At 34.5% G+C, this 24,090-nt stretch overlaps 1 protein-coding gene across 7 annotated transcripts in view; it reads left to right on the top strand.

Annotated features, from left to right (window-relative positions):
* The window catches only part of Atrx (ATRX chromatin remodeler), a 292,107-nt gene that overhangs the window by 230,123 nt on the left and 37,894 nt on the right, over positions 1–24,090 (top strand). For all 7 annotated transcript variants that reach the window (XM_063246118.1, XM_013153686.3, XM_013153684.3 and 4 more), the window contains 4 exons: positions 748–901; positions 3,792–3,898; positions 8,808–8,916; positions 23,197–23,374. In XM_063246118.1, coding sequence (XP_063102188.1) covers positions 748–901; positions 3,792–3,898; positions 8,808–8,916; positions 23,197–23,374 — 548 coding nt within the window. The remainder of the gene's footprint in view (positions 1–747; positions 902–3,791; positions 3,899–8,807; positions 8,917–23,196; positions 23,375–24,090) is intronic.

The following is a 24,090-nucleotide window of genomic DNA, read 5'->3' as shown; positions in this document are numbered from 1 at the left end:
CATGATTTTGTTAAAAAAGGACCTCATTTGTGTTTGTATGGAAAAGATGGCCAAGGTCCCCCCGCCCCTCCTTTTTTTACCCGAAGTAGAGTTTGCAAACAAAAGCAACATTTTGCCAAACATTTTTGTTTGGGAACCAAACTGTTTGCAAGCAAAAGCATTCATGAACTGAGATACTGCTGTGTTTTGTATCCAACTACTTATGTTTAAATTTTTAATAGATTATTTTGTGCTAGCATCTTTTTCGTGAAAGTCTATGCAAAAAGTACAAACAAGATGATTGGACATAGTAACACAGTTCCCATTTCAGTTCTTTGACTTTTGTAGAATTAGTAGAATTATATAATCTTTCCTGTCCTACAGATCTTTTCAGTATGATCTCCAATTCTGTCTCTGTTATTTTTTATCTCTTGGGGTATATTTCTGGATTTTCTTTCTCAAGAACTTGGGCAATTACATCTCTTTGGGTCACTTTCTGAGTTCCCCACCTGTGATTCCAAGTTGTATCTCTCATACTTGTACTCTCTAAGGGTCTCTCTCTTGTTTGCTATCACTTGGCATTTATCCCAAGCCCCCTCCCTCTTTCTCTCTCTCTTTCTCTCTCTCTTTTGTCTGTCCTTTAACCCTCTCCTAAATCTCCATCAGTCTCTTTCTTTCTTGAATTTTGTCCATGCTGGTCTATTCCTGTTTTTCTTGGTCTCATTCAGTTTTTTTCCTGATTTACCTACTTCTTTATTTTTTATTTAGGCAAAGCCATTTCATCTTCTAATCCAAGCAGCCCAGCTCCAGACTGGTACAAAGATTTTGTTACAGATGCTGATGCTGAAGTTTTAGAACATTCTGGAAAAATGGTACTTCTCTTTGAAATTCTTCGAATGGCAGAAGAAATTGGGGATAAAGTGTAAGTCCTTTCCTATATTTCTAATATAAACGAACCTTACTACTTTTTTTTTTTGGTCTTCTTCGTTTTTATTGGTACCAGGGATCAAACTCACAACTGCCTGCTTGTAAGGCAGACGCTTATGCTGCTGAGCTAAATCCCCAGCCCCAAACCTTACTACTTTTTAAACAGTTTTTAATACGTCCTTTATATTTTCCTCCTAAAGGTGTAATTTCTTTGATTAGTGTAGTTGTAGAGCAATAGAAACAATTATGTTCCTTACAGATAGCTAGCTTTGAATGCATATTGAGATTATTTCCTCTGTATTGTTTTACACTTGCAGCTATTGCTCCTTTAAGTTTTTTCTTTTGCTCAAGCTTTTAGTTGACATGTATGTTTTGCTAGCCACAAAATTATTTTTCAATTCATGTGTTGTGGCTTCTACTCTGTCACTTTACAGAGACCGTCCCACTCCCCCAAAGTTACTGGTTATCCCAAAATCTAATGGCCATCTCTGAAACTTATTTTACAGTTTATTCTTTTTAAAGTATGTCTCCTGTTATTTTTTGCCCATTTGTTTTATTTTGAACTTTTGTGCCACCACTGTCTTTGTATCTCCACCCCTATCCTCACTTTCAAATTATTAGTCAAAAAACATTTTTAAATTTTGGGAGTTTTGGTTTTGGTTTCTCACTATGTAGTCTAGACCTACTTTGAATTCACTATGTAGTCCAGGCTGGCCTCAAATTTGTGGTGATTCTCCTGCCTAAGCTTCCCAGTTAGAGGTATATGCCATCAAACCTGGGTAAAACTTTGAAGCATACTTATTGTTACCAAGCCACACATCTGATCATAGACATTTTTCAAAGGTATCATTGATATTTTTCATAATTCAACATAAAGTAATCTTTTATCTTAAACATGTTTGAACTTATTTCTTTATTCCGAAAAGAAACAAAAACTTCTGTTATTTTCCCATGTTACCTTCTAATATATTCTATTCTTAACACTTTCTAATGTGCATGTTTATGTCTTTTTACTGTTAGGAAGCTATTTGAAGACTCATGTTATTTTATTATTTTTTATTAATCACCATTCTTAGAACATAGTGAGTGCTAAGAGGTTTTGTGATTTTTCTTTCCTTTTTTAAAAATTGTAAATAGCTTCTTATAGAGACACAAATCGTTCAGATAAGGGATTATGTTAGTTTAGGATGGAGTGTTAGTAATGGTCACTAAAGATGTATTTTGAAGTTGAACCAAGACTTGATAGGCTGCAATAAGATGAAAGTACCCAAGCTAGGCACAGTGGCACATGCCTGTAATCCTAGCAGTCAGGAGATTGGGACAGAAGGATTGAGAGTTTGTGGCCAGTCTGGTCTCACTTACAAGACTCTGTGTCAAAAAAGACTAGTCAAAAAAAGGCTTTAAGTTTGTTAGAAGAGTGCAAAAGTAGTCTCTTTATTTCCTTCCCAGTGCAAGAATTTCTACTGTGTTCATTATAATAGGTATCCTCTTGCCCTCTCCTATGATGGACTATTTGCTATCTCAAAATGCTACCTATTTGACTACTTCAAATTACTAGACAAGATAACCTTAAATTTAGCTTAAACCCTATCCTTACAGTTGCTTTCCTTCTTATCTAATGTAGAACGTATCTTTCCCGTATTTTACTTTTATAGTGATCTTCTTTATAAGCTAAATAGGTAAAACAGGTAGTGACATAACACAGGGTAACAGAGGAGTGACATTTTTCTTCACAATGCCTAATTAAATTTTTTGTTTATTTTAATTGCACATATAGCTTTATGTTAAATAATTTTTATGGCTAAGAAGGTGTTATCAAAAGACTAGGCTAGCTGGGCGTGTTTGAACCCAGCCTGGGTAATTTAGTGAGACTATGTCCCAAGATAAAAAAAAAAAGAAAAATGGCTGATTATGTAGCTCTGTTATAGGAGTCTTGTGTTCAATCCCTAGTACTGTCAAAACCAAAAAACACTAGAACCAGAAATCGGCAGGCATCTTTGAAATGGAATGACAAGATATCATAGAATGCATTTGAATTATTGGAATAATTTTAGTAGAAAGCACTTTTAAATTTTCATATTCTCCAAACAACATATTTTGTAGAGCAAAACTTTGTAATTTTGATGGAATCTAGTTGTTTTTTGGTACTGGGGACTAAATCCAGGTCTTTCATTTGAAGAACATGCCCAGCCCTTTTGAATTGTTTTATTCTGAGGCATAGTCTTAACTAAATTTCTTGGACTGGGCTCTAGCTTGTGATTTTCTTGCCTCAGCCTCCCAGATTGCTACCACACCTGGCATGCATTTCCATTTTTTTCTGTTTTTTTTTTTTTACCATACTTTCACTATTCACGTTGGAAAGCTATATCTAATTCAAAGTTATCAAGAATTTCTTCTGCACGTTCTTCTAAACATTCCATGGAATATGTGTTTTACCTGTATTGAGTCAGATTTTGTATAAGCATGAAATTTAGACATGTTTTTATTTTACAACTAGATGTCCAATTTTGCCAAGACTGTTGTTGAAAAGACTATCATTTTTTCATTGCCTTTACTTTTTTGTCAAAAACCAACTAATCATATTGTATGAGATTATATCTGGACTTTGCTATATTCCATTGATCTGTTCCTGTCCTCTGGCCAGCAGTAAACTGCTTTGATTATTGAACGTTAAGCATTGAAATCATGTAGTTAGGCCTCTGACTTTATTTTTCTTAAAATTGTCTTCACTACCATGTGCTTGGCATTCCAATATGAATTTTACAATCAGCTTGTTGATTTCTTTAAAAAATATACTCGGAATTTTGGTTATAATTCTATTAAGTTTTTAGATGTCTTTACTAGGCAAATCTTCTAATCCAAGACCATTAATCTCTTGTTTTCAGTCTTGTTTTTAGCCAGTCCCTCATATCTCTGGACTTGATTGAAGATTTTCTTGAATTGGCCAGTAGGGAGAAAACAGAAGATAAAGATAAACCTCTTATTTATAAAGGTGAGTTACAAATATTTGTTTGCATGATTTTAAAGTATTCATTTGAACATGCTGTGCAAACATTTTAACAACAAAAAACTATCCAAAGTCTCAGAACCCTAACATATTTTATTCCTATATTTTCTTCTTGTCTTTATCAAACTATATCTAGTCTTTTATTTTTAAAATATTTTACTTGTGTATATTTTAATTTTATAACATGATATGAGATACAAATAGTAAAATAGTCTCTGTAGTGAATCAGATTAACTCATCTGTCATCTTATATAGTTGAATGTATTGTGACAAGAGCAGCTAAAATTTACTTATCAAAATCTCTAATATAGTAATATAGTAATCTTTATTGTTGGGATTGTAGGATACAGTAACATTTTTCTTTTGAGGCAGAGTCTTGCTATATAACCCAGATTGGCCTGAAATTTGCAGTGGTCCTCCTGCCTCAGCCTCCCAAGTGCTGAAATTACAGGCATGTATTGTCATACCCAGTGATAAATTAATTTTTTAAACAGATTTTTAATTTTTTAAAATAAATTTGTGGTACTACACTGTATTCCAAGCCTTTTTTAAAATTTTATTTTGGGACAGGACCACACTAACTTACCCAAACTCAAACTTGCAGTCCCTTTCCCTAGACTTCCCAACTAGATATAGTCCATCATACTTAGTTAAGCAGCTTTATTAATGTATAACAATTCACGTTCTATACTATTTGCCCATTTAAAGTGTAGAATCCAGTGATTTTAGTATATGCACACATATATATTATCACCACAGTCAAGTTTTTCAACATTTTAATGTTTTTGTTTTGTTTGATTTGAGCCAAGGTCTCACTATGTAGCCCAGGCTGGCCATGAACACACTGTGTAGACCAAGCTAGCCTCAAACTCAAGATATTCCTACTGAAGAGTTCCCAGTGCTGGGATTATAGGCACATACCCCCATGCTGAGCTATCTTAGTGGTTTTATAATGCCTTCTGAGTACTAGTAAGGTTAACCAATTTGTTGTATTGAGTTTATAAATTGACTTCAGAAGGTTTTTTAAAGCTGTTAAGTTCAGTCTATTTTTGAGTTACTGTTACCACTATTACTATAACAATCATTGGGTATTGGGGACTAAAGGAGGGTCAGTGAGTATTCAAGGAAATTATATTATAGAGGTTGATCAAACATACAATACAGCTTGAACATCTCTCATCTGAAAAGTGAGAAACCAAAATACTCTGAAATCTGAATCTTAAAGCACTGATATGATACTTTAAAAGTTTCAGATGTTGGAGCATTTTAGATTTCATATTACAAGGTTAGGAATGCTCAAGTGGTAGTTTATGCAAATATTTCAAAATCCAAACACCTCTAAAATCTCAAACACTTGTGGTTCCAAGCATCCTGATAAGAAATTCTCAGTCTGTAATATGTGTTGTGGTAGAGATAGACATAATTTAAATCTTCTCAATAACCTTCTGTAGCAGGTACTCTGATTATCCCCATATTTATATTTTTAAAAAAAACTGAGCTACAAGATGTTTATTTACTCTAAGTGGAAATTTTGAAGTAAAGATTCAATTTGGGAAATAGGCAAGTGTGTTCTTATCTACTAACCTTTATTGGCTGTTTGTTTTTCAGTATTGAATTTATGCAAGTGGTATTAGAAATTGTTCATTTGCATTATCACAAAAAGTATGTTCAAATGTTTTTTTAAAAATATAACATTTCCATTCATTTTTGGCTAGGTTATTTAATAATTATCCTACTCAAGTGACTGATACAAATGTAACTCCAATCTCTTCTTACCTTTTTTATCCTAGCATCTCTCTCAACATAGATGTATATGCCTTTTTGTAACTGAAAAAAATAAGACATAAATAAATCAACTTTTTAAAAACATTACTGTTACTACATTTTTGCATGTTGGAGTCTCCTTCTAGATTTGGTTTCTAGGTTCTTTCTATACTGGGAAAAGAATTGATCGAGACAAGGACAAATGGTAGCAAAGTTTTATTGAAGTTAGGGAAAGAAACAGACTCTGCAGAATGAGTTTGGGCTATGGAAAAATAAGAAAAGAAGCATACCCTACAGCATGAGGATAGGCTACATTGTAAGAGTGAACACAGTGGCAAAAACTCACTGTGGACTGACCTTTCTGTATTGTCCATTTTCCAGATTGAACTTCCCAAGAGAGCATCCCTGCCCTGTTACTGTAGTTCTACTCTGTTTTCTATCATTTCAGAAAAAATGTCGTTGTTCCTAGAACATGACTATTTCAACATCTTATCAGGTTAGCAAGGAAAGGTTGTACACAACACCTAGGATTTACTCAAAAATTTACCCCAAAGATTGTTCTGTCTAGTAACTTGTAACACACAGACGTAAGAAACTTTGCAGATGATAAAGTCTGGGGATTTTACCTAACTACAGATCACATATCAAGGAAAACAGAGCTGGGTCTGATGTCATACACCTGCAATCACAGCACTCAGGAGGTTGAGGCAGGAGGACTGTCATAAGTTCAAGGCCAGCCTGGACTACATAGCATGACCCCATCTCAACTTGAAAACAAACAAACAAACAAAACAAGGCCATGTTCTTCCCTTTTCCCCTCCCATGTGGTGGGATATGGTAGGCTCTTTTATCCTCTAGCTGCTTACTTTTCTCTGGTAACAGAAAATAAAGTTAAAGGATTTGAGGAGTTTATTTTGTTTTGTTTTAACAGATGCAAGCGTGATTGTGAAAGAATGGACAAGGAACAAGGAGGGAATGTAGCTTTCTTAGGAGAAAGGGAGGGAAAAAAGTAAACCACTGGGTTCCTTCTTAGTTTGAGTCCATAGACTTTACCAGTTTCAATGGATAGCATCAGGTATAATTTGGTTGACCACTAGAATATGCACAGCTTAGGATATGTTCCTAGCCATTCAAATAGGGGAACTGTGGCGTCAGGCAAACTCAACTTATACCCTTCAGTTTTGAGAGAGATCCACAGAGCAGTTTAGAGAGCCTCCCTGAAGCTAATATGTTAAGGTCCCAGCTATGTATATGCTTTGGAGATTGCTTCTTCTACTTTGATTTGGAGGCCAGTTTTTTCAGTGTGCCTCAGGATTGTGTCTCCCACTGCTGGCTGCGTGAGGAACTGTGCATGAGACACTGGATGGGGGCTTCATTCTTATTTGTGTCTCCCTGGACAATCTACATTTTTCATAGTCCCATCTAACCCAGGACGGTGTGTAGTGCTAACCTAAAGGAATACTCAGGGACACTGTTATGTGGGGGAATTAGCCTAGCAGGGAACTGTTAAACTGTGGGACAAAAACATGCAGGCTCTGTGAGGAGTGAATGGTTAAACAACAAGAAGTTTAGATTAACGCAACATTTTGTGTCCGGCTGTTGTCCTTTCCCTTTCTCCAAAACCTGCCTCCCCTCAAGACAACTTCTTTTCCAAGCTGCATTTTTCTCTTAACACTGATATTCTAAATGAAAGGCTGAGAATTTTTGGCATTGGTACTGCTCCTGGAAGTTTCCCTAATTCTGGATGCTGTCTGTTGAATGGGCCCTCTGATCTCCTCAATGATTGAACCAAGCAAGTCTAATGTCTGAGTAATCATTCATTTTCTATGCAGCTGTCTATGCCCACTGCAACTGCTACGTATCTTGGAGTGGTGCCTCCTGACATGTCTTTCCATTTCCAGTCAGAGGGAGCAAACACTTCTTGTCTTCATTGTGTTTATGTATAAGCATTCATTTTCTAGGGGCATAAGCATCTGTGCCTGCTGGAAAAGAAACCAAAAGCCCCTATGGCTGCTGATGGAAAGAAAAAGATAAACTATGCTTCAGAGAAAACCTACACTCCAGAGACCTAAGAGATGGGGAAAGTGAGGACAAAGAAAGAAACTAAATTAAAAGCCATTTGGCTGCACTTACCCAACCAAAGTTGAGATCTCTACAGTCTCCCTGTCTCTTTTTAGGTCTCTTTGTGGTCACAAAGATAAATTCACTGGGCTGGGCCTGAGTGTCCCCAAGTAAGGAATTTCACCCTTCCTTTTAAAATAAGGTTGCAGGTTTGCTGATAGCCTTCACAGAAAAAAGAATTTTCAGGACATGTCAGTAAAAGAAGACGCATGAGAAGGACTTATTGTAGGTAGATAATAGGGTGTGCAGGTGCTCAGGGAAATGAGCCATTCACTGTCTAAAATTTGACATGTTGAATCACCAAATTAAACATTTCAGTCTTTATATCCCATATGTGCATGCACACACATACACACACAAACAATACCAATGAAATGAAATATGTGCTGAAATTTTTGACTAGCCAATAAAAATTTTTGATATATAATAGGATTTGCTCAATGAATAAATAAAAGCATTCTTTGTTTCTGGTTTTTATGTGATTATTATCTAGTTGTTAATAATGAAACAAAAATTTGTCCAGTTACTAATTTAATTAAAAAGAAACTTTGTAAACAAAGCGTAGTTAATTTACTCATAATGTTTGGAAGAGTTGTAGTTAAACACTTTTAGGAAATTTTCAAGCCAAATGTGGTGTTGGTGGTGTAATCTTAGCACTCAGGAAAGTGAGGCAGGAGGATTGCCACAAGTTCAAAGCTAGCCTGGGATACATAGTGAGTTGAAGACCAGCCTAAACTACATAGCAAGATCCTAAAAAAAAAAAGAAAAAAAAATTCTTCTATAGGTGAAACATATTTTTTAAATATGTATGATTATCAATATCTCTTTGAAAGAAACCTGTGATGAATTTACTTATAATATAATAAGTACCCCTTGATTAAGAAAAGTATGTGTGTTACTATACAGACTATGTATAGCCCACTTTTAAGTGGTCGGTAGGGAGGAAAATCTACTACTATCAGAAAATATATCAAATCCCTTTTAAAGTGTTTGCTTATTAAATTTTCAGGTGAAGGGAAGTGGCTCCGAAACATTGACTATTACCGTTTAGATGGTTCTACTACTGCACAGTCAAGGAAGAAGTGGGCTGAAGAATTTAATGATGAAACTAATGTGAGGTATGAATCATTTTCTCTCTATCTGTAGGTTTTTTTTTTCCCCATTAGTGGGAGTTGAACTCAAGGTCTTCACACTGACCTGTAATCCCCAGCCCATTTTATATTTTGACACAGGTTCTTAGTAAGTCACTGAGTTACCCAGGCTGGGCTGGAATGGGCAATCCTTCTGCCTCAGCCTTCCTGAGTGCTGATATTACAAATGTAGGCCACCACATCTAGTTGTATGTATAGAATTTTATAAAAATGTATAGAATTTTACAAAAAAATTTTTATTTTGTTCCATTGTTATGGATATTTCAAAAATAGAGCACTAGGCATAAAAAGATAATAGAGGATATGAAGAAAATGCAGTTCTTGTGCAGTGCTAGTGGGAATGTAAATTTGAAGAGCCACTAGAAAAAGCATGTTGTTCCTTCAGAAAGTGTTCTTAAAAATTACATGTTCTGGGGCTGGGGATTTAGCTCAGCAGCATAAGCACCTGCCTTGCAAGCGTGTGGCCGTGAGTTCGATCTCCAGTACCGATAAATAAATAAATAAATTACATGTTCTGGATTTTCTTAGGTCCTGCTTATGTCTCCTTGACAGACATTTATCTCAAGGTGAATTATATTAAGTGTATTTTCTTATTTTCCTTATTCTTGATGTACGGGTATTTGGGAACCTTATAAAATTAGCATGTATAGATTTTTTCAAATTTATTTGTAATTTATGTGGAATAAAATGTCAGTTTTTAAGTTATACTTCTACAGTTTTTAACAAATGAAAAGCAAGATACAAAACCATTTTTTATCACACGTACAAGTATGCACGCTGCCCCAGATTCATTTCTATAATCACATTTTTTTTGTTTTTTGTAATTTTTTTCAATTTTTAATTTTTGACATAGGGATCAAAATCAAGGTTTCAAACTAAGCATGTGTTATACCACTGAACCGTATCTGCAGTCACACATTTTGTAGCCCCCCTTTTTTTCTCTTTTTACTCATTTATGTTTGTTTTTTTAATTGGTACCAAGGATGGAACTCACAACCGCACACTTGCATGCAGGCGCTTATGCCGCTGAGCTAAATCCTCAGTCCCTTGTTACTCATTTTTGAGACACTGAATATTTTACTCATGGCCTCATGCATTCTTGGCAAATACTCTTATTAAGCACTGTGCAGCCATTTGAATGTCACTTGTTTCACTTAGTGAAATGCATTTGAGATTCATCTTTGTTGGTGCAGATATTAATAAGTTATTGGTTTTTACTGCTAAAGTAGCAGTTGAGTATAACATTGTATTATTGTTTGTTTAGCTAGTTCCACTTGAGAGAGATTTGAGTTGTTTCCGAGTTTTGCATCTAAAATTAAAGCTGCTCTAAATATTCATGTACAAGTTTTTCTCTAAACATGGATATTTTCCTCAGTTTAATGAAAATTCAGATTTGTAATAGTGAGTCGTACACTAAATATATGTTTATTTTCATAGAAACTTCCAGTTTTCCAAAGTGACTGTTTAATTTTGCTTTTCCATCAGCAGTGTATGAGAAGTTCTAGTTATTCTGCCACCATGTCAGCACTTAGTGTTTTTATGTCCTAATGAGTTGTTTTAGGTAGTTTAGTAGATATGTAATGGTGTTTTGTGTGATACTAGTTCCATTTTCCTGATGATACATTATATTGACAGCTTTTTCATGTGCTTCCTGGCGATGTTTAATATTTTTGCTGATAAACCTATTGAGGTTGTAAAAAATGTATTAATACATATTTGCAGTATGTAATGATTCTGTTCATTATGGAGAGTTGACATGTCTACAACTGAGTGTTTTTAAGTTAATAAAGTTTTCCTGATATCTTTTTCCATTGTGGAAATCTGAATCATATTCATTAAACCACTGCAGATATAAGGTACTTTATGTCTGCATTATTGATGATGTTGGTTTTAACACTGAGTAATTGACAAAATTGAATTGCTTTTGGAAAAGAAATATACATATATATATGTATATATATATATATATATATACACACACACACACAATTTTACACATATGCACATATACCTATAAACATATAAAAGAACATACACATTATACACAAAGGTGTAAATGCCTGATCTTTTAGAAAAAGATAAAGTAAATAAGGTACTTTAATGGGAAGATGACTAAGATATACCTTAAATATTTTAAATTATTACAGTTATTATTCTGTATGTGTAAAACATTTTTGTAATTCTGTCACAGTCATAAACTAGATCAAAGCTGAAATCCAGAGATGTTCCACTAATCTTATAAAGGATATTATTTATTAAAAAGGTATGAAAACTGAGTTCCCTAAATACATTTTTAGTATAATTAAGTTAGAGAAGTATACAATCAACGATCAAACTGCTTAAAGAATACTTTTTATTATTCTCATCTCTTAAAAAATTACTACCGAGGGGCTGGGGATATAGCTCAGTGGCACGGGGCCTACCTAGCAAGTGTAAGGTTGTGAGTTCAATCCCCAGTAAACTGCCCCCTTGACAAAAAAAGAAGAACTACTGAGCTCTAAAGAAAGATAAATTGGAATCACTTGTAGAAAAACAGATGGACCTTGAGACAAAAATGCTGAATGAAATAAACCAAGCAGAGAAAGTTTAGTATCACATAATTTTTCTTATTTGAGAAGGACAAAATATATAAATAATTTTAAGAACAAAATAAAAGATGATAGGAAACGGGATAGTTGGGAAGGAGGTCTGAGGATAGAGGAAATGGTAGGGCATTAGAAGGGAAAGATAAAAAGGATCAGGTTTCAATATATATTTATTATATATCATAAAAATACACAAATTTTTTAAAAAAGTATTACCTGAACATGGATGAAGAAGTAATTTTGTTTAATTTATCATTTTACTTTTAAAATTTTAAACATTTTAAGACACAAGGTGTCACACTAAGTGTCATAGGGCACACCTGTAATCCCAGCATTTGATAGTACATAGGCAGGAAGATTGCATTTTCTTTTTTTTTTTTTTAATTTTATTTAAGGAGAAAAAGAAAAAAAAAACAGAAAAAGGGTACAAGTTATACAGAATTTCAGAAAGAATGGACAGTAGGAAATCACTAGTTAATACATTACATGTTGTTATCTTAGAAATAGTTGTTCAAGTTACAATATAAAGTGGACTTTCAAACAATGAGACTACAAACAGTTTTGTTCAATGATCCAACAAAAACTTAGTAATATGGTCATCTATCCTTACACACCTAAACACATTTGCAGTTGTATCCTTTAGAACACTTTCTTTTCCTTTCTTTTGTACAATGACAATTACACATTTTGGGTTTTATTACTCCCACAGTCCTTATTACTTTTTTTGAAGAGAGTAAAACCAAATGTGACATAACAGAACACAGTCAGTCAAATCAAAAGGATGGACATAATACATAATGTAAAAACAAAATACAAGGTGATCAACAATGGTTACCATACTGTCTCTTACTATCTTAAAAAGAATTGCCTATATCATCAGTTATAATAAAATTGAGCAAAACAGTAAAGAATAAAACCAAAACATTGGAGACATTACAGGACTTTAAAAGAAGATAATAGTCAATGAGAATGGGCATCATAATGAATCTTATTGTCACAGTTGTTGCCTATACTTTTGAACTTGGTACTATCAAGCAAAGCAGAATAGGGGAATATCGGTCAAACCAAGATGGTGAGGGCAATACAGGGTTTCAAATCAAGTTATTAGGAAATCAAAGTGGGTTACTACAATGTATTCTTCTATTTTTTTATTTTTCCCTTAATTAAGAAGATAAAAATAAAAAAGTAAATAATTAAAAAAAGGAGATTGAGATCAAAGAGGGCATAACAACAAAACAGCGCAGGTCAAAGCGTAACCATTTAAGCAAAATAGTGTTTCACCACAAGATATCCTGACATAAAAGTAGTTACCATAGTGTCTCTTTCCTTGAAATCTTTGAGTATAACTTCATATACTGTAGCACCAAACATATCGAGACAATGTGAAACCATTCAAGAGAATGACAGTATTACAGGGTATTTAGAACCAACTATCAGAAATTGGACAATGGTTTCTTTATAATCTCCTTGTCTATAAAAGTTTTGGTTCATATTATCACATATAATAAAATCCAATAAGATACAACCTGTTGAGACCGATGGAGGCAGAAGAATAAAAGCTTGATGGGACTTCAAAACAAGATGATACTAAATCAGCACTAGATATTATAATGTCTTGTTCCTACCATCCAATCTTCTCTTCCTCATTTCTGTTGAGATCTTTTTCTGTCGTTTGTTGTCAGTTTGTCTTCTTCATTTCGCTTTCTGCCCCATTCATTGTGGCCTCTCTGCCATTGTTTCTGGAATATTGGTATTTTTCATTTTTAGAATATCCCGCAGTAATCTCTGTAGAGTTGAATTGATGATTGAAAATTCCCCTAGTTCCTCTTTATCTTGGAAGCACCTTGTTTTTCTATCAATTTCTAGGGACAGTTGTGCAGGATGTATCAATCTTGGCTGTAGGTTATTGTCTTTCAAAGCTTGAATTATTTCCCCCCACGCTCTTCGTGATTTGATGGTTTGTGCCAAGAAGTCTGTTGTAATTCTGATGGGTGTTCCCTTGTAAGTGATCTATTTCTTTTCTCTGACGGCTTTTAATATTCTGTTCTTATATTGGATTTCTGGAATTTTGATTATTATATGTGTGGGTGTTGCTCTGTTTGGGTTGTAGGTGGCTAGAGTCCTGTATGCCTCATACATCTGAGTATCTTTACCTTTTGCTAAATTAGGGAAATTCTCTTGGATTATTTCTGTGAGTAGCTTTTGTAGTCCATTTGTTTGTGTCCCTCCTTCTTCTTTTATGTTCTTAATTCTTAAGTTATAGATCCTCTTAGCATCTTCTAGCCTTTGTACTATTGCTGTTTGTTTTCTTGTTATTTTTAGGAAGTTTTTCGTTTCATGCTCTCACATTACAAATCTGCCCTCCAGTTCAGATAACCTATCCTTAGTTTCTTTTAAGCTGTTATGCCATATTTCGAGTTTTTAGTTTCATGGTAATCTCTTTGAACCTGCTTCACGTATTCTATGTTTTATCTGTTTTCTCCATCAAACAATTCTCCCTTTTTTTTCTGTTCTTCCATTCCACCTTTTGTTTTTTCTTGGGCGGTGCTTAGCATTTCTCTAACTATTCTACTTATATCTTGCTTTATTTCTTTAAATACTTCTCTTTTGAACTCGTCTATGAGGCTCCGGAGATAGCGCTTTATGTCTATTGGTGCCAGTGTCTGCTATTGCATGTTTCTTAGGATTGGCAGCCTTTCTTGTTGCTCCCTCTTTCTTGTTGCTCCCTCTTTCTTGTTGCTCCCTCTTCCCATATTTTTTGTTCCTTTTATACAAGCGAATATAAGAGGCCCAGTTTCTTTCTTTGTTGGTTACAGTTTGTTTGAATTGCGCCAGCTAGGTGTTCCCGCCTACTGCAGTGTACTAGGGAGACACAGACCTGGGCAGCCTCTGCTGGGCCCGCCCCTCCAGGTCAACCTACTGAAGGCTTCACTGCTAGGGTGCACCTCCAGGCGCTGGGACCTGGTTTGGGCTAGCCTAGTGGGTCTTAGTCAGTGGCATCACCCAGGCCAAGCGCTCCCCACCAATCCCACTTGTGAGGGGAATATGCGACTAAAGTCACTGCAGTGTCCTGTTCCAGCTAGTCTGCCTGGTCCCAGTATGTCCTTTGCTGGAGCCTCCTACTCTATGAAAGGGTCCCCGTTCCACTCACTCACCACAGGTCGATGCAGGGCTCCCTGCCATACCCGCTCTCCAATCCATTTGCTGATTTGACTCTCAGAGCTTTCACGCATCTCTCTCCCTGCTGTGCCGTATTGGACACAGCAGCGGCAGCAGGAAATTCAAATTGCGGCTTTCAGTGGTGCGGGTTCCAGCTTCCACACTGAGATTTTATCTGTTCCTGTTACAGCATCAGGATTGCGTTTCCAGTTGCTTTCTCTTAGCTTAGTTCGTTCCTGGATCAGCAGGGTAAATCTCCCCTTGCTTAGGACTCCTTGCACCGCCCCATTCCTGGAATCTAAGCGGGTTATCTCAGAGAGCCTCCGTAGTTGCTGCTATTTATCCATCATGTTTTCCCAGAAGTCCAGGAAGATTGCATTTTCAAGGCCAGCCTGGGATACTAATAAGCTCAAGGTGACTGAGTGTAAACTACTTAACAAATTTCTGTTACCAAAAAGGATAAAAAGAAAGTGTCTCATTATTTTGTCCAGGCTGTCCTTAAACTTTTGGGCTCAGGTGATCTTACTGTTTTAGGTTCTTGAGTAAATGAGACAACAGATGCATACTAAAACTGCCAGCTAGGAAACACCTTTTTAAATTTAAGAGCTCTAATTTGTTAAAAGAAACTTTGACTTGCTCCGTTGCTCAACGTTTTAAATATCATAATAATGTATGATCTGGTTGGTAACATTTATACCTGATAATCAGAGGGAATAACATTCAAATGTGGCTGCTAAGCTGTCAGTTTCACCTACTTATTAGTCACCCCTAACTATATGCCAGAATTACCTCTAATTCAAATATGTGATTTAGGGTGTGTGTGTGTGTAAGTTTGTGTATATGTGTGTGTGTGTGTGTGTGTGTGTGTGTGTTTTTGTTTCATGCTCTCACATTACAAATCTCTTTAGATGGATTTAGAGGGTTACTCTTGAGTAATTTCCAGGGTAAATTCACACATACCTGAAATTACAGTGGCACCATTGTTTATTGTTAATTGGTTCTGGGTGATATGATGAATACCAAAATGACAAATACCAAAGTGATTTTGATGAGTAGAGAGTCATAAGGCAATGCACACCAACAAGTTCTAGCTTGCACATTAAGTACCAAACGAAATATTCATGTCAAAATGTATTGAGTACTAAATTTGATGAGTTTCAAATCAGTTGGGTACCAAGGCATAACTGTACCTGTATTCTCATTTCTCATGACTCAGAAATTTTTAGAAAATAGAATATAATCCATGACTTCAGCTAGCAAGGTATAAAAAAACCCATTAAGATAAACTTTAGCATAATGACCATATGTCTTAGGGTCCCTGGTTGGCTTGATATTGGGTTTGTTTGTTTCTGGTTTTATTTGTTACTGGTTTTTGGTCTCAAGCTGCCTTCCTGCTTCAGCCTCCTCAGTAGGTTAGATTGTAGTCAGTTATCACCATGTCCTTTGTTTTATTTTCATTTGGAAATAATTATACACTTACAGAACTTGCTAAGATAGTAGTATTGCTGTACACCCTTCAGCTAATTTTCCCCAGTATTTAGATCTTACATAACTTTACTAGCATACCAATCCAATGTATTTATATATCTTATCATGTGTGAAAACACTGCCATCAAGATACAGAAATACAGTTATCTGTCAGCACAGAGATCTCTCTCACTATCCTTTTACACACATACCATCCATATCACCAACATTGCTACTATTCCAACCCCTGATAATGACTTCCTTTGTTTTTCATCTCTATAATTTTGTCATACGAAGACTGTCTCATATGTCAGATGTAGTGGTACAGAACAGTAATCCCAGCTACTGAGGTTGAGGCAGGAGGATCACAATTTCAAAGCCAGCCTAGCAATTTAGCAAGACCTTGTTTCAAAATTATTAAAACAGAGATAAGCATGTAGCTCAACACTGTCTAGATTTAATCCCCCGGGCCACAAAACTGAAATGGCTCTTACATAAATGGCATGATATAATATATGCAATCTTTCCAAGTTGCCACATGTATCAACAGCAGCTTTGTCCTCATTTTTACAGAGTAGTATTCCATCATTCATCTGTTGCTTTGGCTACTGCAAATAAAGCTTCTATGAACATTATATTTAGATCTAACTTTTTTATTCGGGTGTTGTAGTGGCTTATCTGGTTTTTTTTTTTTTTTTTTTTTTGTGGTACTGGGTCAAAACCCAGGGGTTGCTCTACCACTGAGCCACATCCTAAAATAAAAGGGTCTTTTCTTTTGTAAGGTCACATTAAGCAGGACTTAAATTTGTGATTCTCTGTCTCAGCCTCTCAAAGTGTTGGTATTGCAGGTGTATGCCATTCAGGTTTTCGTGTGAACCTAAATTCATTTCTTTAGCATAAATGCCCAGGGATGGCACTTTTAGGTCACATTTTTCCCATATCATGGTTCTAAAAGTTTTATAATTTTATGTTTTTTACTTAATTCTATGGTGCAGATAATGTCATTTTTTATAAGTGTGAAATTTAGCTAGGTGTGATGGTGCATGCCAGTTATTCTAGGTCTCTAGGAGGCTGAAGTAAGAGATTTATAAATTCAAGCCAAAGCTGGGCAGTTCAGCAATTTAGTGAGATACTGTTTCAAAATTTTTTTCTTAAATTTTAAAAAAAAATTTATTTAAAGAAAGACAAAACAAAACAGAAAACAGGTAGAAATAATACATACTTTCAAAGAAAAAATAAACAGTAATAAATCACTAGTTGATGTTTACTTTTTGTCCTCTTACAAATAATTGTTCAAGATACAAAAGTGGAACATATAAATGAGAATTCAAACAGTGAGACTGCAAATAGTTCTGTTCAACTATCTAATAAAACCTTAGCGAAATGGTTATCAATCCTATACACTAAAACATACATACATTTATTCCTATCTTCATTTATGTAGAGATTAAACAAACCAAAGCAGGCTAAAATCACTCTGAACAAAGAATAATAATATTGCTGGATTTAACATTATGACACTCCAGAATCAGCACTGGGTACTGTAGTGCCTTTTTTTTCCTTCACAGTATTTGTTCATTTCATCATGTGTCATAAGATCAGTTCTCATAAACTGTTTATAGATTTTACACAAGCATGAGTCTTAACATGAATTTCTATCCTTTCTGTATTAGAGGGAGAAATAGAACAAAGCAGGACAAAAAAAAAAGCATATTCCTATAGACACCTAAAACTAAATAGACATATAAACTGCTGTACAAGGAGTTCTACCATGGTTACTGTGTTGTGTCTTGTTATCTCCAATAGAATTGGCTATATCATCAGATATAGTATAATTGAATATATCAGTATATAACAGTATTACTAGAAATACAACTTTGGAGATAGTGTAGAATAACAAAACCAGGTAGTAATCAATACAGACTGGGTATCATAGTGAATCATTGTCATTTTCAGTATAGTTGTCTATACTCTCAGACTTGATACTATCAACCTTAACAGTTTTGAATAAAATCTGTCAATAACAAATAGCAATTGAACAAATCAGATTTAACTAAGTCAGTCATGATATAACAGTTTAAGTTATATAGGGATCCAGATTAAGTTAATAGAAAACTAAAGATGATTACTGTGCTATATGCTGATATTTTGGGGATAGCTGTCTGTGCCCTCAGATCTAGTGCTTGTATACAAACTGGGACGGAATAAGTTCTATCTAAGCAGAGTGGTGTGAGTGATATGGGTTTTAATTCCTGATAAACTATTAGCAATATCTTCTGCTGTCTTTTTTTAAGACTATTCCTCCCCTTTCACTCCCCCAGGGTGTACTGTGCATTTTGGGTCTCCCCAACACCCTTGGATTTATATTGGGGGGGGGCAACCTGCTATTTACCTAAGTGGTTCCAAACCTTCTCACTCCTGGACTTGATTTCTAGTTGTATTTCTTTACCTATTAGCCTGTCTTTCCAACCGATCCATAAATACTGGTCCAGTTGGCCCTATTACTCTCTGGTTCCCTATCACATAGAGTTCTGTTTTTTCATATTTGATTTTTGGTCAATATACCCTTCTTCAGGTTAATTATATTTCCTATAAAGAGCATCTTGGTCGACCCTACCTCGTAATCCATTCTGCCTGCAATTCTCTCTTTTTTTCCTTAAGTTAGTGTATCTAGGCCATCTATATTAGAAATTATATCCAACCTTCTCTGCCTCATTTGTGTTGTGCTCTTTTTCCATCATTAGTTGTTTGTTTGTCTTCTTCATTTCACTTTTTGCTCCATTTATTGAGGCCTCTCTGCCACTGTTCCTGAAATCCTGGTGCTTTTCTCTCTCTTTAGAATGTCCTGCAGTATTTGTAGAGTTGGACTGGTGGTTGCGAATTCCCCTAGTTCCTCTTTATCTTGGAAGCATCTTGTTTCTCCATTAATTTCTAGAGACAATTTTTCAGGGTACATCAGTTTGGGCAGGAGGTAGGGGAAAGGGGGAAGAGAGAGAGTGGATGGATAGCTACTCTAGATAAGTATTCATTGAATACTGTATGGTTTGGGAGGCTGAGGTAAGATGATTGCCCTGAGTTCTGGGCTACATGAGCTAGTTCAAGGCCAGCCTCACTGCATAGTAAGACTCTGTCTCAAATAAAGTAAAATGGTCCTCCACATTAGCTTATATTTCCAGAGCATTTTTCAAGATGATCATACAAAATCAACTGTATAAGACAAAATATTTTTTCTCTATATACCAATAATGACAAAGAAATCAGGAAATCAGGAAAATAATTCTATACACAATAACTTGAAAAAAATAAAATACTCAGTATCAGCCTAACCGAAGAAATAAAAGACATCTACAGTGAAAATTACAAAATACTAAAGAAATAAATTGGAGACACTGGAATATGGAAAGACCTCCCGATGTCCATGGATTAGCAGAATTAATATTGTTAAAATGTCCATGTTACCAAAAGCAATCTACAGGTTCAGTGCAATTCCTATTGAAATTCCAGAGACATTCTTCACAGAACTAGAAAAAAAATCCGAACATTCATTTGAAATACAAAAAACCCAGAATATTCAAAGCAGTCCTAACCAAAAAGAATAAGGCAATAGTAATATACAATAGGCATCACAATAACCAATTGCATAAAAGACTTAGAAACAAACTCATATAGCTACAGGTATCTGATTCTTAACAGAGGCCATGTATATCTTGGATTCTGTAAATCAATAATGAATTCACTAAGAATGAAATTACAAAAACAATACTATTTAAAATAATATCAAGAAAAATTAAATGCTAGAGATTTAGGAGATTTACTAGGAAGTAAAAGACCTCTACAATAAAAACTGTAGTATTCTGAAGAAGGAGACATAAGAGAATATCAAAAAATAGAATGTTATCTCCTATTCTGGGACAGGCGTAAGCAAAATTGTCAAAATGGCCATATTTATAAAACTGATACTTAGATTTAATGCAATTCCAATCAAAATACTAACAGCTTTCCTCACAGACTGTGTAGGAAACAATCCTAAAATTCATATGGAACCATAAGAGGTCAAGAGTAGCAAAAGTAATCCTTGGCAACAAGAACAAACAGAAAACATCACAATCTAACTTCAAATTATATTACAAAATTATGGTCATAAAATAGCGTGGTGCTGCCAGGGTTTAGCTCAGTGGCACGAGCACCTACCTGGCAAGCACAAGGTTATGAGTTTAATTCCTGGTACCAAAAAAGAAAAAAAAAGCATGGTGCTGGCACAAGAGACAAATATGTAGATTAGTGGAACAGATCAGAGTATGCACAAACATCCCCAAGCACATGTACATCAGAGGAAAGATAACCTCTTTAGCAAATGATACTGGGAAAATTGGCTATACACATTTAGTAGATTGACTCACATCTTTCATGTCCTAAACTAAAATGAATCAAGGGCCTAACTATTAAACAGAAACAACCTGCTAGACGGTAAAATATGTAAACCTCTTGACATTAGGTAGAAACAAGAACTTTTTGAACAGAGCCCCAAATTGCACAAGAAATCGTATCAGGAATCACCAAATGACATTACCACTGTATCAAATTAAGAATCTTCTGCAGAGTAAATGAAACAACCTATAGAAGAGACAACCTTCAGAATGAAATAGTTTTTCATCTCCTCGTACAGAGGCCTAATATCTAACTAAATGAACTACAGATGTTTAACTTTCTTGAATTGGCACAGCTGACAGGGAGAAAATCTTAGTCTTCTGACAGTGCATTAATATCTAGAATATATAAAAAGCTCAAAAAAACAACACCAGAAAAATCAAAAGCCCAGTCAGTAAATGGGAAAATGAATTAAGAAGATAATTTCTCAAAAGAAAAAATACAAATAACTAGTATGTTCAACATTGTGAGCCATTGTGGAAGTGGTAATCAAAACTACATTGAGGGGCTGGGGATTTAGCTCAGCGGCATACGTTTGATCCCCAGTAACAAAAAACAAACAAACAAAACTACATTGAGATTTCATCGGACTACAGTCAGAATAGCCATCATTAAGAATATGAAAAGCAGGGAAACTAGCAAGGATGCAGGGAGGAAATATAAATTACTATAACCTCTATGAAAGTCAGTATGGAGGTTCATTAAAAAACTAAAAGTAGAGCCAATGTTTGATCTACTTGTGCTACACTTTGATATATAAAATCAGTACTCTATAGGGGTTCCTGCAAACCTGTGTTTATTGCAGCACAATTCACAATAATCAAGTTCTGGAACCAGCCTAGGTGCCCACCAAAAATGAATAACGAGAATGTGGTATACATACACAATAGAGAATTAGCCATATCATGGAGGAAAATTGATGGAACTGAAGATCGTGGTATGCAAAATAAGACACTGAAAAAATAAGTATTGCATGTCTTGTCTGATATGTCTAATCTGAAAAACATGACATGAAAATAGAGAGCCTGCTATTATTTGACAAAAAGGAAGAAATAAGGGGAAAGAGGAGGCAGAATGGGATGAAAGCAAGAGATAGAACGAGGCGGAAGGCAGGCATGAGAGAGTGGATATGATCAAAATATATGCATTGTAATGCAATATTTTATAAAGTTAACAGGCATTAATAAAAATATATTTATAAAGTTGGTTGTACCAATTTGTCTTCCTACCAAGATCATATATATATATATATATATATATATATATATATATATATATGTATGTTTAGGTTGTTCTGTGTCTTCACTATCACTTGATATTATTTGTTCATTTTTCCCGTTGTGATAGGTATGTAATGGTAAATCTTCATAGTTTTAGTTTGTAATTTCTCTGATATGTAACTAATTACAGTTAGATTGTAATTTTCAATTTAAAAGTTAAATAAGATGGTTTTAGAAGGAAATAGGAAAGATTATTTTCCTCATTTTCAAGTAAGAAAAATTTTCATAAATAGGACACATGAATACTAATTATAAAAGGAAAGGTTTTTTATTTTAAAAAAGCAAAACAAAAAGGACAGAAATGATATAGAATTCCTAAAAATAATAGAAAATTAACACTAATTTATATATTGCACATTGTTATCTTAGTAGTTGATCAAACAATAAAAGCACAAATTATTCTTTTAGATGAAATAACAGATTAGTAGTGTGTGTGTGTGTGTGTATATATATATATATATATATATATATATATATGTATATAAAAAATCATCTTTTCCCTTCTTTTCTCCTTTCCCCTATCCCAGTTGTTCTTTACTTTTGAGCATTTTCTTTTCCTTTCATTATCACAATATCTGTTGTACATTTTGGATCTTATTACTCTTTCAGTTTTTAGGGAAGGTTGTAAAGTTGCACTTCTTAAAATTGAGAACATCTGGCTGGGTGTTGTGGCACACAAAGGAGGATGGCCACAAGGTGAAGGCCAATCTAGGCTACATATTGAGGTTCAGGCCAGTCAAGACTACATAGCAAAAAAAAAAAAAAAAAAAAAAAAAAAAAAAATAGAGAAAAAAAAGAAAAAAGGTAAATAGATAAAATTAAAAATTAAGAACTTCTTTTCATCAAAGATATGATGGTCATTTTGTGTGTCAACTTGACTGTGTAAAAATTTGAATATATTGTACATATACACGTATAGTTCCTGTTTTTTTCCAGTACTGAGGTATTACATGCACATGCGCACACACACATACATACAAACATTTTTTTGAAATTTTGAGACAAAATTGATGCAAGTTGACTGAGCTGACCTTGAACTTGCTACCATCCTGTGTTGGTCTGAGTACCTGGGATTACAGAAATGCACCACTGTGCTTGCCCAGTATATTCATTTTTATTCTTATATTAGACTCTCATTTTCTGGCAGTAAGATTCTTCATCATGTCAACCATAAAACTGACTGCTTGGATATGTCTTATTTTCTTATGAGTGTAAAAAAATGAATTCTCTGAGCTCTTATTTAGAAACCTAAGGATCAAAAAGTCATATAATTAAAATATATATGAAACATTAATTACTGAAGCATTATTCTATATTTTCATTTTCAGAGGGCGATTGTTTATCATTTCCACCAAAGCAGGATCTCTTGGAATTAATCTGGTAGCTGCTAACCGAGTAATTATATTTGATGCTTCTTGGAATCCATCTTATGACATCCAGAGTATATTCAGAGTTTATCGTTTTGGACAAACTAAGCCTGTTTATGTATATCGGTTCTTAGCTCAGGTAGGTTTATAATTTATATTCACTTTTTCATATTGAGAAGTTAAATTAAACTAATATTTTAGAGGTACAAAACATATATGTACTACAGAGAGGCAAACTGTAAAATTTCATTCCTGGGGAGAAGGGGAAGTACAAAGGATCAACATGCAGTATGTAAGTGTACCAATGTCTTATGGTGAATATATTGTTTCACAAACATATACTAATAAAATATGTTTTTGAAGAAATACTATTCCTATAAATAAAGCAAAAAAACCCAAGTTTGATTTCTCTCTTCTTTCTTTCTTTCTTTCTTTCTTTCTTTCTTTCTTTCTTTCTGTCTGTCTGTCTGTCTGTCTTTGTAATCCATTTAGGTAATGTCAACCTTTTTAAGTTTAGATTGTTTTGTAGGAATAAACAGATTTAGTATTTTCTTGCCAATTCAAGAAAGTTAAACATCTGTAGTTCATTTAGTTAGCATGTATAGAAAAGCCAGTGTCTATACCCAATTTGCACAGAGAAAAATACTTGTTTCTTAGTGGCCACTAGCATTCTCCTAATGTGACAAATGTGGGTAAATAAAAAAATAATTTATTGTACTAACATGGAAACATAAAAAGAATATTTAATAGTTTTAGGTAATACTATTACAGTCATTTACTTTAAACTCAAATATTTAAAAAAAAGAAGCTTGTCAAAGAAATAGGTACATTTAAGGTAGTAGAGCTTTATAAAAT

The sequence above is a fragment of the Cavia porcellus genome, unplaced genomic scaffold (genome assembly GCF_034190915.1).
Source record: "Cavia porcellus strain 051 isolate PalLab524CR breed Dunkin Hartley unplaced genomic scaffold, mCavPor4.1 scaffold_3, whole genome shotgun sequence".
NCBI classification, from domain to species: domain Eukaryota; kingdom Metazoa; phylum Chordata; class Mammalia; order Rodentia; family Caviidae; genus Cavia; species Cavia porcellus.
The sequence above is the reverse complement of the archived record's forward strand: the minus strand, read 5'-3'. Positions and strand labels throughout refer to the sequence as shown.